Source organism: Aquila chrysaetos, chromosome 24 (assembly GCF_900496995.4).
Source record: "Aquila chrysaetos chrysaetos chromosome 24, bAquChr1.4, whole genome shotgun sequence".
Taxonomy (NCBI): domain Eukaryota; kingdom Metazoa; phylum Chordata; class Aves; order Accipitriformes; family Accipitridae; genus Aquila; species Aquila chrysaetos.
In genome coordinates this window covers 20947261-20963443 of record NC_044027.1, presented here as the reverse complement: position 1 = coordinate 20963443, position 16183 = coordinate 20947261, and the positions used below count along the sequence as shown (strand labels likewise).

Sequence of the window (16183 nt, the reverse complement as noted above, 5' to 3'; positions counted from 1 at the left end):
ACCCTGCACAATCTGTCTGCACCCAAACACAACTGATTCTGAGCAGTCCTCTCTACAGCACTGACTTAAAACCCCCTGCCTACCCCACCCTCCAATTCCTATTCTTCCCCCACCCAGACATATCACTTGCCCCTCAAATTAGCTTTCAGAGTGCTAGGGGGTCAGAACCCATCCTTGACAAGGACTTCATCCTCTAACCAGGATGTTCCTGCAATCACCAGGTTCCTCTTCAGCATCTGCAGTAATAGAGCACCAGCAGTCACTGTCATGTCAGCCAACACAGACCTCTTCCTCAAGAGCACCCTCCTCAGAAGCACTGTGTCACTCCACTCACCTTCTCCACTCTAATTCCACAGTGAGATGGTGCCGTTGGTATATTTCCCATGATGCCTAGAAAACTAGGGTGACAAAGTGACAATTGTGTTCAAAAGCAATTGCCAGCCATGCCACTTCTCTCTCCTACTCAGCCTTGCCTGAAATCCTCAGTCACTTCTGAGGACAGCCCTCCACCACACCTACAAAACCAAAGGGAAAAACATCACTAAGTTGCCTCATGCTACTTTGCAATTTGACCCCAATCCAGCCAACATCCTCACCTCCTAGGACTGCTCATCAGCATACTGCTTTGCCCCTCTAAGACTGTTTGCAGCACCTACAAAAAGCAGAGGAAAAAGCACATGCCTTGTACATCCCCTACTTCCTTGGGATGCAAAGGAACTTTGGATGCAAGTTTGGATGCAAGCATGGAGAACATGCTTGCCCTGAGCACCACTATGTTCTCTTGAGTCCTATAGAAGATGATGATCCCCGCTTCCATCACCTCCAACAGATCCAGCAAGAAAACAACATTCCTTCAACAATAATCTTTGAAGTTCAAGAAAATATGTTTGTAAAAAAAAAAAAAAGTAGCTGTAGCATCCCCCACCTCAAACACCCTGTAGTCATTTATTGACTTGAGAAACAACTGTACCCTATAAACATGCTTCATGCTACGCCCACTACTCAGCCTTGACTCATCCTGTTGGTCTTACCTCAAAGAAAAGCCTCCACTTCCCTGAGCTTGAAAACAGATCTTCCCAAATATCTCAACTAGCATCAAAGACTACTATTGACAAAAACCAAACCCAGACCACTAACCCCTTCAGAAATCACAAGCTGAATGAGATCCCTCAAGTGAGACCTGAGGTTGATATACCCCACCTACCACACCACCTACAATCCCTTAAGAAAGGGGAGGGGAAAACCAGCAAAACATATAAAGACAGCCAGCTAGGCAGAACTGTCTCTTACTTTCCCTTAGGTTTACAGCATGCTAAGCACAGGAAAGAGAAATAGGCTGCTACTGTGAAAGACTGTATCTGCTCTTTTATGACTGAATGTATCACAGCAACAATATAAACAGGTAGATAATCTAAATTTGCTTTTACTCTGACAAACAGAAACCTTTCTTTTAAGCTGTTAAAAGCACTTGGGGTTATTGAAGGCTACACTGAAAAACAGTTGATCTAAATTTGTTACAGTACTAGCAACAGAAACATGAGGTTGTAGTTTTCTTTCTAAGAAAGAAAATTCTATACTGCTGCCCTTCATTTCTGTTGGGCCACATATGCTACCAAAGCTACACCAGGAGTGCATTCTGTATAGTGCTGAATAAGACAACAGAAACATGTTCTTGGAAGAAGCCTTCACTTGCAAGACCTCTACTTCCTGAGGGAATTGTTTCCTGTACAGCACCTATAATTACAGGTCACCGAGACTCCTAGGATGTCTCTCTGACCTAGTCACTGAAGAGAGCTAGAAGAGTTCTCAAAGGGGTCCTCAAAGGACTTGACATGCAACAGAACACTCTGAGGCACAAGGGGGGCTTCCAGACAGCTTCCTAGAGGCCAAAACAGGGATCTTGGGTGGGGTAGAAGGCTAACAGAGTGCTCTGGGGCACAAGGAAAGCCTGATAATTAGTTGTGAGGGAACTCAAAGGATCTAAAGGGTGTTACAATGACAAACAAAGTCTCAGGGAAAAAATTAGGAACTTGGGAGGGGGTTAGAGCAGAGCACAGATGTTTTCAGAGGGCCAGGAACTTAATATGGGCATCCTAGATGGCACAGATGAAGAATGGAGTGCTCTGGGGTATAAAGAAGGCCTCAAGAGAGGTCTTGAGGGAACTACAAAGACTAACAGGGTCTACAAGGGTAAAAGAAGGCTCAGACACAAAGAGAACCTCTGGAGGAGATGAGAGACAAGTACAGATATTGGGGGAGAAGGGACTCGCTAGAGACACTCTAGATAGTGTAGAGGGCAATAAAAGTGTTCTGGGGTACAAAGGTGGCCTCTGGAGTGGTCCCAAGGGGACTAATGTTGTCTGAAGGGAGTGAGTAAATAGAAATCTCTGAGACAGAGTAAGAAATGCAGGAGGCGTCATCAGAGGACTAGTCAGGCATCAGAAGGCTCTGGGGCAATCTCCTGGCATGCTGCGCAGAACAAAGTGGCTGACTGGAATTCTAGCGCCAGAAGACTTCATCTCCTGGCATGCTGCATAGAACAACATGGACAACTGGAAGCTCTGCCCAGTACAGAACAATATGGCAGGCTGGAATCCTGGTGCCGGAGGACTGGAACTCTTGGTGTGCTGCAGTGCATACTGCTGTGTGAGGTGTAACCCTACATAGAGGTCGTTTCACCTGGTGTCCAGACCTGGAAGCCCCTACAGAACACAGAGTGCTGCTCTGTGATGCCCAATGCTGGCCCATGGCCCAACAGTGCCTGAGCTTCATCACCACCACATACACACCTACTGCTCTCTGGCACTGTGCTGTGCTTTCAGAACAGCCCTGAACTGCTCCAATCCCCTCCTCCCCTGACCCTCTGCTTTGACGCAGCCCTGACCTGACCCCATGTCTAACTCAGCCAGGACTACTCTGACTCCTCAGTAAGCTCCCCGCTGGCTGCCTCTGGTACAGCCCCCAGCACTCCAGCAGCTTCGCACAGCTTCCGTGTGGCCTCACCATGACTGCAGACCCTCATTGCCACCATGCACCCTCCCTGCCACCTGCAGCCCCAGTACTGCTGCCTCCGGCACTGCCCCAGGCCAGTTCTCCCTTTGCCCCTTGCCTGCTGGGCCCCCCACTGTTTCTATCACAGGACCCACAGCCCAAGCATGAAACAACCACCCATGTTTCACCTACTCTGCAGTTGCAGCCATAGTTCTGGTGCCAACTGGTGATATTCAATGACTCCCCCACATGCAACTGCCCTCCATGGGCAACACAGCACACACTCGTCTGCCCCCAGTTGCAGCCTGGCCCACCAGCACATTGATTCATAGCTGCAGCCCATCAGGAACATGGGGGCCATCACCACTATCTCCATTGGAAAGCTGGGCCTGACGGGACAGCAGAGGTGGGTGCCAGCTCCCAAGAGCAGCTTGCTGAAAGCTAAAGAGAGCACCCTGGAGTACGCAAATGTGAAGAAGTAGTAAGTGGACAAGAGAACAAATGGAGAGCCTAGCAGTGCAACAAAAGGGGAAAAAAAAATAAACGCCATGCAGTGGTGGGGCAAATGGAGGGCCTTGGTATGCACCGAAGTGCTCCTAATGCATGTAGTGGCCCTCAGCAGGGCCAATGGGAGGTCAGCTATCATCACGGAAACTCCATCTGCCACCCCTGCCAGCACAGACACCAGGAACATCTCAGGATACTAATAGCAAATCCAGGGGCAGCCTCAGGCCCTCACACAGCACTGAGGAGCCCCAGCTGCCTCCAGGATGATGCAAGCCGTTTCTAACAGCTGAGCGTCGATGGCACTGTGAGAAAAATCCCCTGCAGCCCTGTGAACAGCACTGGGGTTGTCCTGGAACGTTGAGGAACCTTAAAGAGGTCCAAGAGCTCTTGGGAGCAGTCCCTAGCCTCTCAGACACGATGTGTAACCTCCTCTCTGGAGCACTGTGTTGAGGCACTTTTTACTGAACAGAAAGGGACATGGTATAAGTGGTCACAGTCATGACCTGTGAGAGTTACCTGACCCACAGGCATGTAAAGATCATGACTGTGGAGTTCTCAGAATTCCACAATATACAAGGATGTGGAGGTCTGGGTTTCTGAGAATTTCTTTATCACAAATTACTACAAAATTACTATTATTAAAAACAAATATATATACATATATATAAAAGTAGTATATATAGTGTGTATATATACCCACATTACAAGTCACTACAAAATTACCACTAGGAAAGCAAGTATATGTATTACAAGAGTAAAGCAAATATATGTATATTACAAGATATTACAGAATTCCAACTAGTGAAGCAAGCATATATTTATAAACCTTTACCTGTGTGCACACTTATAAATACATTATGTGATGTTTTACTGGTACGACACTCGCCAAACAGCTTCCAGGAGTGAGGCTAATCGATGACGGAAAAGCCTCACTTCAAAGACGATCTGCATCGCGGAGTCTGGAGCCAGCCACCTGTCCCTGGCAAGGGTCCAGTTTGTCCAGATGATCTCATGCAAGGAAGCTCTGGCAGAGAAGCTCATTTTGGGTAGGTAGTGAGTTACTTTTTATACCTTTTTGGTGTGGATACATAAGTGGGTGTAGGACATTGGTTCCTAGTCTAATTGTTGCTGACTCCTGTTTTCCTAGAAGGGCAGCTCGTTATCACAGTTTCTTTGTCCAACACCCATCAAAGTATTTTTGTCCTGCTGACTACGCCCCATCAAGAGGGTTTTGGCTGAGCTTATCAGGGACATCTCGGGGAGATATCTATCTTTGTCAGTATGTCTACCGGGTCGCTTCTGTAGCAGCTCTGTCATATCGACAAGAGTTGAAAGAATAAAGCAATCATTCATTAATGAATGCACATTAATGACACCTGGGAGTGAGCGTATCACACAGCTCAGTGCCAGCATGCTCCCCCTTCCCCTGTGACACGTGAGGAGCCATTGCTGGACCACTGTTCATCAGTCCAGTAGGGAAGGATCGCATCCTGCTCCTGCCCTTGACAAGGCAAGAAACTTAAGTAACTGTCAAACCCACCCCCTTTTTCCTTCAGGGATAGGATTCAGCTCTGGTATTTGAGAGGAAAAGCCCTGATTTCACCTGTCTGTACTCTGCCCTACCTCTAGAATAAAACCCCACAAGACATTTTCACAGTTCTCAGCTCGCTCGTTACCGTAGCAGTCCGATTTTGTGTGAGGTGACTGCAGCATATCAAATCCAGACCCTGGATGAGAGCACAGAGCTGAACCCTGGTTGGCACAGGAGAAGATTACAAACCTCACAGAAGGGTTCACAGCCTAGTGTTTAGGGCTTACAGTTTATTATCTTGGGATTTAGACAGTTCCATTTTTGTAAGTCATCAATCCTGAATCTAAGTTATAAACTTCAAATCTTGGAACCAAAATGGTTGTTGGGGATTTGAAGTGTATGGATAATGATAGATTTTAAATCCTCATGCCTGATCAGTAAATGAGTAAACTCTAAACCCTGACAAATACTGATGCACACAAAGTAAACTACAACCCCTGAGTAAGCAACCCTCAGCTACGAACTCTAAAAAATAAACCATAAGTGAAAGACTCTGAATCCTCAGTTTTAAGTAAGAAACACCAAAGCACGTATGAGCAGGAAAACAGCAAAGAGAACCTGAGGAATTTTTGCCCACAGTTTTAAAAGTTTCCCTGCAGGAGAACCAGCAGACCCACATGAGAATGTACTTCCACTGAACCTACCTGCAACACCGTAAGCACTAATTCATCCACATTAGGGACAATTAACATAATTTTTTGGGGTACTCTCAGCTCCACAGGCAAACATCCAGAGCCAGTGACGTTTATTACAAGCAATGAGCCTTTTCTTAAGGAAAGCAGAACCTGCTAAGAGAGAAGCATTTGTGACAACTAGTAATATCCCTCCTGCAGTCACTAACAGCACTTCTAAAACAGTTGCCTCTGGCCAGTAAATCCCACCCTAAAGACTAACCAGAAATGCCTCACAGAACAAAGGTAAAATACTGCAGCTGGGGAAATATTTATGATGTAAAATAGTAATTTTTTTTAGCCTGTTACCCACATTCTGAACATTTGTAGTTCAAGCTACTTAACCACTTGACACATCACTCAAATTGCCACTGCTCAGCAAACCTGGGTCCTGCTCAGTACCCACACTCAGCTTCAGTCTCAAACCCTGCCGCCTCCAGCTCCTTCCACCCAGCAGCACGCAGACTGTCACACAGTCTTCCCCATCCCCAACTAGGACACAACCACCTTCCACCCGTCCAGCCTCCCTCACGTGCAACATAGCTGCAGGACTTAGCTGTGCCAACGGTGCAAGTCTGAGCTTGTCCTCTGTGGCTGGCCGCAGATCTCTGTCTACAGAGCTCCCAACTGTGACAGTCCTTCAACTGCCAGGCTATATATATTTTGCACCTTCAAAAGGCAAGAACAGTTACCAAGTGGCCAGGCAACTGCACAGCCCTCCCAGAATCATCCCCTACTATGAGGCTTGTCATTGTTCTCACAATTAAGATTTACTCTACACTGTTTTTGTCACCTCCTCCAGCTCCACTTCATTACCGGGATGTCACATAGCCCTCAAGGACCATCAGGCTCACTTAGGTACCCAGCTAACTCCAGCCTTCAGTAGATGGTGGTACTCAGAGAAATTGCAGCACAGACTGAGACTGCAATGCTCGAAATGTTTCTCTGACTTGGCATGAAAATGCACACACCCAACACAGAAAGGAGGAAGCAGCAGTCATCTCCCACCTGCCCACCCTCTCTTGCCACAAGCAGGAGAAGGAAAGCCAGGGGACCATCTGTCACTGTGCCCGAGTGCTACCTGTTTAGTGCACTGTCACCAGAAGTGCGCCTCTCATCCATACGAGAGCTAGGAAGACTGCCCACCCAGCACCACTTCCCCAGCCCTCTGTCACCCCTACTCCATTTATGCTTCTGCACTAAGCGGAGCCCCTAGTCCCTCCCCCATAGCAAACGCTGGCACATACTGCCACAGCACCCGGTATTTGCGGTCAGACCTTCAGACCGCCCAGAAAGCAGTGTCCAGTCAAGACAGGATAAAACCCACGGCCTCCAAAATCTCCAGACCGAAGGGACTGAGCTAATGACAGAACCGGAGCTTCGCTTCGCTCCCTCGAGCTGCCTCACAGACAATGCCGCGCCCTCCCCGCCGCCGGCGCCGTGGACCCGCGGGCTCTAGGACCCGGCGAACGGCGCAGGCCGGGGCTCCGCGGCCTGCGCCCTGATCCGCTGCCGGCGGCCCCCGGGCTGCCGAGGCGCCGCGCTGCAGCGGAGGGGGCGAGGGGGCGGGAGAGTCGCAGCGCACCCCCAGCCGCCGCGCGCTCGCCTGGACCGCGTCAGCAGGGCAGCGCCGAAACCGACGGGAGCGTGGGGGCGCCGCGGCGGTAGAGCGTCCCGATGCCCTTCTCAGGTGCGCCGGGCAGCCTCACGGCCAGCTGCTGCTGGTGCCCGGCGCCTCTGAGCGTCCTCTGGTAACTACCTGGCTCGGGAGCGTCCGAGAGCAGCGGGCGCTCGGCCGGCGGGGTGGCGCTCGGAACCACCGCCGCTCCGGGAGCGCGGGCGGGCCGCGGGCGTGGCGGTGCCGGGCTGCCCCTCAGCTGGGCTTCCTGAGGGGCAGCGAGGCCGGCTGGTGCCGAAGCCGCCACCCTGGGAGGGGCAGACGAGGCGCACGTTCTCCTCGTCCTTTGGCAGCGGCCTGCCCGACCTGATGTTGACCCGGAAACATGAGAAAAGAGAGCAGACGCCATCAGAGATTGGCCTTAAATAAACCAACAAACAGAAGGTCTCTGGAGAACTCTGCCGAATGAGGTCTGGGTGAACTTCCAACCCTTGATAAGGCTACATTTTCTTTTGTTGACATCTGTGTTCTATACATATATATTCAGTTGTGCTTATGTGCTTGTGTATATGTACAGGTAGGCATACGCATGTATTCTCAGAGACATAAGAAAGTATTGCCTATGGGAAAAGAAATTCTTGTCCTTTGACTTAAAAATCACTCAAAACTGTACTAAGAACTGTACAGATTAATTGTTCCATTTGGGAAATTCAGAATTTTTAAAAAAGCAAGGCGTTCTACTGTTTTCTTAAAGACTGGGTTTTTTTTTCTTGATCCACTGCTTTGCTGAGGTATTTAAAATATTTTAATTACTCAGAGTAATTGTTTTTATGGAAATGGCTGGCTCAAACAGTTACCTGCAAAAATAGCTAGAGTTCAGTCAATCTTGAGAAGCTGGTGGCTCATGGCTTAGACAAGTGTACTCTTCACTGGGTAAAAAAATGGCTGGAATGATGAGCCCAGAGGGTTGTGGTGAATGGAGTTAAATCCAGTTGGCGGCTGGTCACAAGTGGTGTTGCCCAGGGTTCTGTTTTGGGGCCGGTTCTGTTTAATATCTTTATTAATGATCTGGATGAGGGGATTGATTGCACCCTCAGTAAGTTTGCGGATGACACCAAGTTGGGAGGGAGGGTTGATCGGCTCGAGGATAGGAAAGCTCTACAGAGGGATCTGGACAGGCTGGATTGATGGGCCGAGGCCAATTGTATGAGGTTCAACAAGGCCAAGTGCCGGGTCCTGCACTTGGTCACAGCAACCCCATGCAGTGCTACAGGCTTGGGGAAGAGTGGCTGGAAACCTCCCTGGCTGAAAAAGACCTGGGGGTGCTGGTTGATAGCCGGCTGAATATGAGCCGGCGGTGCGCCCAGGTGGCCAAGAAGGCCAATGGCATCCTGGCCTGTATCAGAAATCGTGTGGCCAGCAGGAGCAGGGAAGTGATTGTTCCCCTGTATTCGGCACCGGTGAGGTCACACCTTGAGTACTGTGTTCAGTTTTGGGCCCCTCACTACAGGGAAGACATTGAGGTGCTGGAGCATGTCCAGAGAAGGGCAACCGAGTTGGAGAGGGGCCTGGAGCACAAGTCTTATGAGGAGTGGCTGAGGGAATGGGGGTTGTTTAGTCTGGAGAAAAGGAGGCTGAGGGGAGACCTTATCGCTCTCTACAACTACCTGAAAGTAGGTTGTAGTGAGGTGGGTGCTGGTCTCTTCTGTCAGGTAGCTGGAGATGGGATGAGAGGAGATGGTCTCAAGTTGCACCAGGGGAGGTTCAGATTGGATATTAGGAAAAATTTCTTTACTGAGAGGTTGTCAGACATTGGAACAGGCTGCCCAGGGAAGTGGTTGAGTCACCATCCCTGGAGGTATTCAAAAAGCGCGTAGACAAGGCACTTCAGGATCTGGTTTAGTGGGCATTGTTGACAGTTGGACTCGATGATCTTAAAGGTCTTTTCCAACCTAAATGATTCTAAGTTTCCAATGCTTGACTTTAGTTCTAGTTATGTAATACACCTTTTTTTTTTTTTTCCCCAAAGAAATACAGTTTAATGGTCATGGTTTTTTTCTCCCTAAGTTACACATTTTGTGGATTAGCCTTCTTAAAAATACTTATTGAAGTTTTAGCCCTGTGTTGGAGTTGCCCTTGGTTGTTGTTTTTTTCCTAACAGCGAGCATTCTGGTTTGAGATTTATTAGCTTTATTGGATTTTATTTCGATTTTCACTCCTCTTTGCATCAGCTGTGTCATTGCAAGAACTTTTCCCTTATTTCTAGTAAGCCAGACCTGTCATTCATGTACCAAATTCTCCACTGCACACTGAGATTCTGCCTGTCTGCTTGGTGTCAAATGTGATGCTGACTACACTTCAGAGAATGCAATTGTGGCACTTCTAGTTTCTTACTTATAAGTTGAATTTTTATTTTAGTATTTCATCTGTGCCCAAACTGCAATGACTGGCTTTTCCTCAGTATTCAGTACGATGCTGTCTAGATGTGTCTTGAATTCCATTGCTTTTCATGTGGCAGGCAAGTCACCATGTGAGCCCACTATTTTAGTCGCATAGTGTGAATGGAAGTCATTGTGGTGTGGCATCTTGACTTGAGAGCAGCATTCCATAGCAAATCTGTCCTACCTGCTTGGCTATCTTGGAACTGACTAGTTTCTGCTACTTGCAGGCATACTGAATAGGTGTACTTTCCACAGAAAACTTTCTGCAGATGGCTAAAATTCTGTTATACCTTTACAATCCATTAAATGTTCAGTGCACAGCAGGGTAGTAAGAAGCAGCTGAGGGTCTGTTCCTTCTGGGTCCTTTGCCTTGCTCGTACTGTAGGTTTTTCTGGAAATATCTTTCACTAAGCATAAATTATTTTCCTACTTCCTCTGCACTGATCATTGTAATTTTTAAGGTCTTTGTCCATTTTTTTTGCCAAGCAAATATATAAATACATATATATATAGCTAGTTTAAGAGCTTACACGAAGTACTTTGTCTCTCATTCTATATGGTTGTTTTGTAAGCAAGCTGGCCTTTGGCCTTGTGAAAGCCTTCAGAGATGGCAGGTATGCTACACTGAGTGTAGAACCTCAAACTTGCCCAGGGAGTGGCCAACCCATGCCACTTCAGGTGTACACAGGTCCATTGAATGCACAGTGTGAAGGGGAAAGCTTGGAAGCAGTAATGGTGAATAAAGTTTGGCTGTGCAGCAGAAATGTTTATGTCTGGATGGAAGGTAATGCAGACCACCTTGTTGAGATTTGAGTGGTCTGAATTCTACCTAAGTGCCTAACTGGCTAAATACATTTGAAGGTTCAAAAATAATGAGATGGTAGAAAATTCTGGCTATGTGGACTTAAGTAGAATTTGAGCCATCTTACTCTAGTCCTCTATGTGCCCAGGGTTTTCATGATCTCATTACTTCTTTTGCAAATATTAAAAAAAAAAAATCACCAAACTTCAATTTTTGTGGCTTAGTCTGCTTTTGAGAAATTTGCTTCTAGACTTGTCTTTTTTTTGTAGCTATCCAGTTGTGAAAAAGATGAGTGGTTTTGGTTTTGCCTAATAAAAGGAAATCAAACATATCTTCCTTTTTTGGATCATTGTATGCCCTGTAAGTACTTTGTACTGCGTGTTTCAGAAGAACATGAGAGACATCACCAGTGGAGAGTTACAAAATGGTTTTGCTATAAAGGGAAAGTTCATCCTTTTGAAGTATGACAAAAAGTGAGTTTGTGGTCTTTTGGGAAAGTAGAGGAGATAAAATGGATTTATAGAGTTATTTTGAAATCTTAATTGTAGTGCTACTTGTCAGGCTGAAATAGACCAGCTGTATTCCTGTCTAAGAGTCTGCAATCATTTTCAAAGTATATTCCTTGTCTGCAAGGTGCTGAGGATCTCATCTGTCCTGAAGTTTGTTGGAAAGTAAACTTGTTTTACAATGCCTTAACAAAAGGAATGATGAAGAGTCCTTGTTTTGAGAGAAGAATAGCCCTATCTGGCTGACAGTACAGATACCACAAGTCTGGTGAATTGAGCTCTTTGTCAGTCTTTATATAATCCATACCAAATGGACTTGAATGACCCATGCTATTATAAAGGTGGAAGCAGATTAAGGGAGATGTAATTCTGGAAATTAAACAAAGTAGGGGTTCATTTTTATGAACCTTCAGGTTTATTACCATCCTGTATCTTTTCCAGTGAATAACTTCTTTTTCTTAGTATTCCCATAATTCTATTTCTCGGATTTTCTTCTTTATAATTCATAGGCTGTGGGCTTTTTTGTCTGTCCCTTTCTTTAAATATTCTCTCTCTGTTTCTCATACATATGCTTATAAAACTCATGTTTCTATATTATGTGTTTTTTTTTCTTTTGAGGGAAGTGTGGAACTTGACAGAGAATCAGCAGTGATTACAAATAAAGCTAAGGCAGTTCTGCTATTTGTGTCTCTGCCAGCCTCTTACTGCAGAGACACGCTGCATCCTGCAACAGAATACTAGAAACATACATCATTGCTAAAAGCTGCCAACAGGAATCCCAAATTTTAGCTAGAAAGCATCCAAGCCAATGCATTTACAGAATACCTCTTTAGACACTCTGTTTTCTTAATTTGCTATTACCTTTCTCACTTGCATCTTTGTGTGCTTGTTGTTTGAGAAAATGGGAAGAGAATTGCTGACAGCATGTTGTAAGGGAGGCAGCCCTTTGTGTAAAGAATGTTGTGGTTTTTATCGTGTTCAAGATTTATTGCAGCATTGAAACTATAGCATAGTGCAGAAATGCCTTTTTTTTTTTTTTTCAAATATTTAAAAAAACCCCGAAACTTCAAACTTCAATTTTTGTGGCTCTTTTTCATCTAGAGGCTCTGTGCTTGCATTCCACCCTGACTGGAATTTTAGCATGCTGTTAGACTTTAGTACAGCATAAGAAAGGCCCAGAACTTTTTCAGGCTTTTCATTTCAGGAGGCATACTTAGAAAGAAATTGGCTGAGAAAAAGCTGTTGTTGCAATTGCTAAGATCTGTGCAGAAGCAGGCTATGTTTCTTTGCTGTTTGAAAGAGTGGTTGTGTTTTAAAAGTTGGTATTCTTCAGGATGACAGAGGGGCACCACAGTGCAAATACTTAGGTTTGAGTGCGTGCATGTATTCATATTAACTCTGTTTTATACCTAGTGCACAGAAGGGAAGAGGAATGGGGTAAATGACAACTGCATTAAAGTGGAAATTAAGTACTTTAAGTGGAAGGTTCTTTCTGTTTCATTATTTCCACAGAAGTAGGTTCTTCTGAAGGAACAAGAGAAAAACAGCGTCATTTTTGGCAATCTTGTAAAGCAATCCAGATATTTAGAAAGAAGAAGAGTTGTGGTTGAGTGCAAAATACTGAGAAGAGGTTATTGTTGGTGTTTCAATGAAGATTTTTGTTTCTTTAGTATAGAAGTTCCTTTTAAGTTATTTTACTGGGTATGCATGCTTATGCTCGTTAGGGTATTTCTTGATATATAAGCAGCCAGCTTTGAGTTTACAGTGTTATTAGTTGAAATATACTTTCAAGTGGCACATGGTTGGATTTGTGTTCATACATTTAAGTTATGATGTAATGAGCTCTATACAGGCAGTCTACAAACAAATAAGATATTCTTTACAGTGTGTTATTTTACTGGGCTAAAATCAATTATTTCCATTGATTTCCAAAACTGGAAGATCTTTTCCATGCATGGGAGATAATCCTTCAAAGCCACAAACAATATTTAGTGATACAGTTAACTAGTACACAGCATTGTTTGCAGTAAATAACCAGTTAGCTTCTTGGAGTTTCTTGCCTGTAGACATAGGAGGTTTTAGATTTAATTTTTAAAAACAAAGGTATAGTTGCTAAGGTGCAGATTCCTATCTCCTGTCAGCTTTGAGGATTTGTCAGGGGACACACTGTAAAGGATTGACCTATGTCCATACATTTAACATTGAGTAAAAGCACAATAATATAGTTAATGAAGGAAGATTATTCCAAAAATTGTTAAATGTTTCTGATTTAAATTTGATGGCATTATTTCTAGCTGGAAGAACTATGAAATGCTGCAGTTATCTGTATGAGGAAAAAGGCAGTGTGCAGAAGAAAGCATGAAGAGATGTTACTCCATGAGTCCCCCATGCATGGAATTCTCACTGTATTTTAGCATTAGGGGTAAAAACTAAAAAACAACAAAACCAAAAAAAACCAAACTCAAAACATATTTAGATTTTGCTCATTGAGCATTATGTTATAGACTTAGATGTGGCCATCAACTGCCTGTGGACAGAGATAACTTTTCTGTAGGAATAACAGCCAGTTTTCGTGAGAGGCTGGGTGTATGGGTACGATTTTTTTATTTGGACCTGAGGTGCCATCTGCCAAACTGAGCAGCTGTGGGATATGTAACTTGTAGGTGGTCCTACATGATGATATGACGTTCAGAATAATAATATGCTGGGTTCCAAATGCATTTTATTACTTTATTCATGCTTGTAGTTTGCTCAAATCAATCTATTATTAAACTCACAATTCAACTGTATCCTGTTAATTCCCTGGTTAACCAAAAAAAGTCTCTCCCTACCATTTTTGAAAGACTTTTTTTTTTTTCTTTTTTTTTAACCCCAAGTTACTTTATTGAGCAGCTGATAGCATGGCTCCTCAAACACAATGGCAGAACTGACAGCCAAGGGTGATGCTGTGACATAGAAGGAGGAGTAAGTAACTGGTGGAGGGTGCAGACTCACTCAGACAGAATTGCTGCCAGAGGCTCCATTGTGAAGCTATCCCCAGGTCTCAATATGTTGGAAACTTCGCTTATAGAAGATCCAAATGGGTCTTAACTCTAATAAGCTTTAGCATTTTATGTTGTCTGAATTCTTTAAGGCAAGGCTAATGCTTGACAGAATTCCTCACCGGTACATCACCAGCTTGAGACCAGCGCAGATCAGCATTAATTAAAAGTTGCTCTTTGGTGGCTTCTACTGCATAATGGTTGTCCTTTGCCCTCTTCTGTCACTCTTCATCTTCTAGTGGCTGACAGAATAAGCAGAGAGACCCAGAATGATATGAATTCTGGAAATTGAACTGCCTTTTTAACACTAGGGAAGCTTGTCATTAAATTCAGACCTCAAAGTAGAGTTTTAGTGTATTACCTGAAGTTACTAGTTTGTAATAATTGTTGTTAAGAAAGATAAGAATATACACACAATCACGTCATGTAGTAAGTCATTACAGTTTACTACGTGGATGGCTGCAGTATTTAATAATACACAGTAATGCAGTGCAGTTCATTGCAAAACATACAAGCAATTGAAATTACTGAAGAAATTTGTCTAAACAGAATACAGTCATCCAAGTTATGATTACCCAAGATACAAGTTGTTACTCTAGCAAAACATTGGTTCATCTTTAGTTGTAATAGTTGATTGTAATATTGGTTTCAACTCCTACTGAAAAGTTTTAAGATAAGTCCTCACACAGTCAAAATACTTTTGGTCACCTTGCTATGCTTTGATTCCCAATGTGGGGGTTCAAACCTCACTCCAGGGTTTATGTCACATGACAAGCACAGAGTATGTTTACCTCCTGAAAAGGCAGAGAACAATAGTGTATGTCTGTGCAAAAGGAGAAAAGAGAGGGAAGAACTTCACACACTTGAAAGCGCTGCTGTTTTGTTATGCGTTAGACTTTTAAAGTCACACAGGTGGAGATCGTTGAAGACTCAATTGCGATGAAGTGGGCTGGTGCCGGCTGGCAAGCAAAAGACTCTGCCCACGTGACGTCTGACTTTCTGACTTTGTTAAAGAAATAATACTGAATTCAGCTGTCATTCCTTCCCCGGTAAGGTTTCACTCTGCTGGCCAGTTGCGATTGAACATGACAGAGGCTATCAGTCTGTGAGACGCCTGCACTTCTAAAGATTCTGAGCTGTAGGTGAGCAGGTTAAGAAAACACGTTATGTGCCTTTACTGATGCAACAGTAGTAGCATTAAGCCTGAATTCTAGAATGCAGCAGGCACCACAGGTGGATGGAGAGCTGGCAAAGGGGTTTGCTCCTATTAAATAGCAACCAGCTCCGAGGCGACGACTCTGCGGAAGCCAGCTTCCCTACCTCTCGCGTTTACCAAGCCGGCGTTTGCGAAGGGCGCTGCCGCGGGCCCGGCCCCTCAGGGCGGTGCCGGCTAAGGCCCCTCGCTACGGGGGGGCGCAGATCGCGTTCGCTTCCCTTCCCGGCGGAGCTCTGCTCCCGGCTGCGAACGACGGGCCGGGCCGGGCCGCTCGCTCGCAGCCCGGGACTACAGCTCCCGGCGGGCCCTGGCGGCGGCCGGCGCGGCGTCTGAGTGGCTCGCGGGCCGGGGCGGGCGCGCGGCGGTCGTGCGCCGGGGTAGCGGGATGTGTGCGCGGAGCTCCCGTCGCCTCTCCCGCGCGGGACAGAGCCGCGGGAGCGACGTCGGAGGGGTGAGGCTTCCGGCTGGCCGCCCGCATGGAGCTGAGCAGCGCAGAGGCAGCCTCCACCCGCTTCCTCGGCCTCACTCAGCGGTACCGGCGCCGGGGAGGCGGGGGCCGAGCTCGGGCGGGGCGCGGCGCGATGCGGTGCGGTGCGGGCCCGCGCTGTCGATGGTGGAGAGGCCGTGCTGTGCTTTCACCGGCCGGGGGGCTGGAGGGGCCGCCGGAGCGGCGGCGCCGGAGGCTCCCGCGCGGAGGGGCGGCTGGCCCTCAGGCAGCGGAGCAGCGGGGGTCCCGGAGCTGCGGCCGCCTCCCTCGGGGGCTGCTGCAGGTGCCGCGGGCGGAGCTAGGCGAGCGTCT

General features: G+C 46.3%; 1 protein-coding gene across 6 annotated transcripts in view; it reads left to right on the top strand.

Annotated features, from left to right (window-relative positions):
• The first annotated feature begins 6993 nt into the window (after window positions 1–6993).
• GARNL3 (GTPase activating Rap/RanGAP domain like 3) overlaps window positions 6994–16183 on the top strand; it is a 54548-nt gene continuing 45358 nt past the window's right edge. For 3 of the 6 annotated variants that reach the window (XM_029999890.2, XM_029999889.2, XM_029999885.2), the window contains exon 1: window positions 15712–15916. In XM_029999890.2, the coding sequence (XP_029855750.1) occupies window positions 15861–15916 (56 nt within the window). In that variant the 5' untranslated portion in view covers window positions 15712–15860. Of the gene's footprint in view, window positions 7849–15711; window positions 15917–16183 lie in introns of those variants that run through there. The other 3 variants (XM_029999883.2, XM_029999888.2, XM_029999892.2) reach the window with 3 other exon arrangements.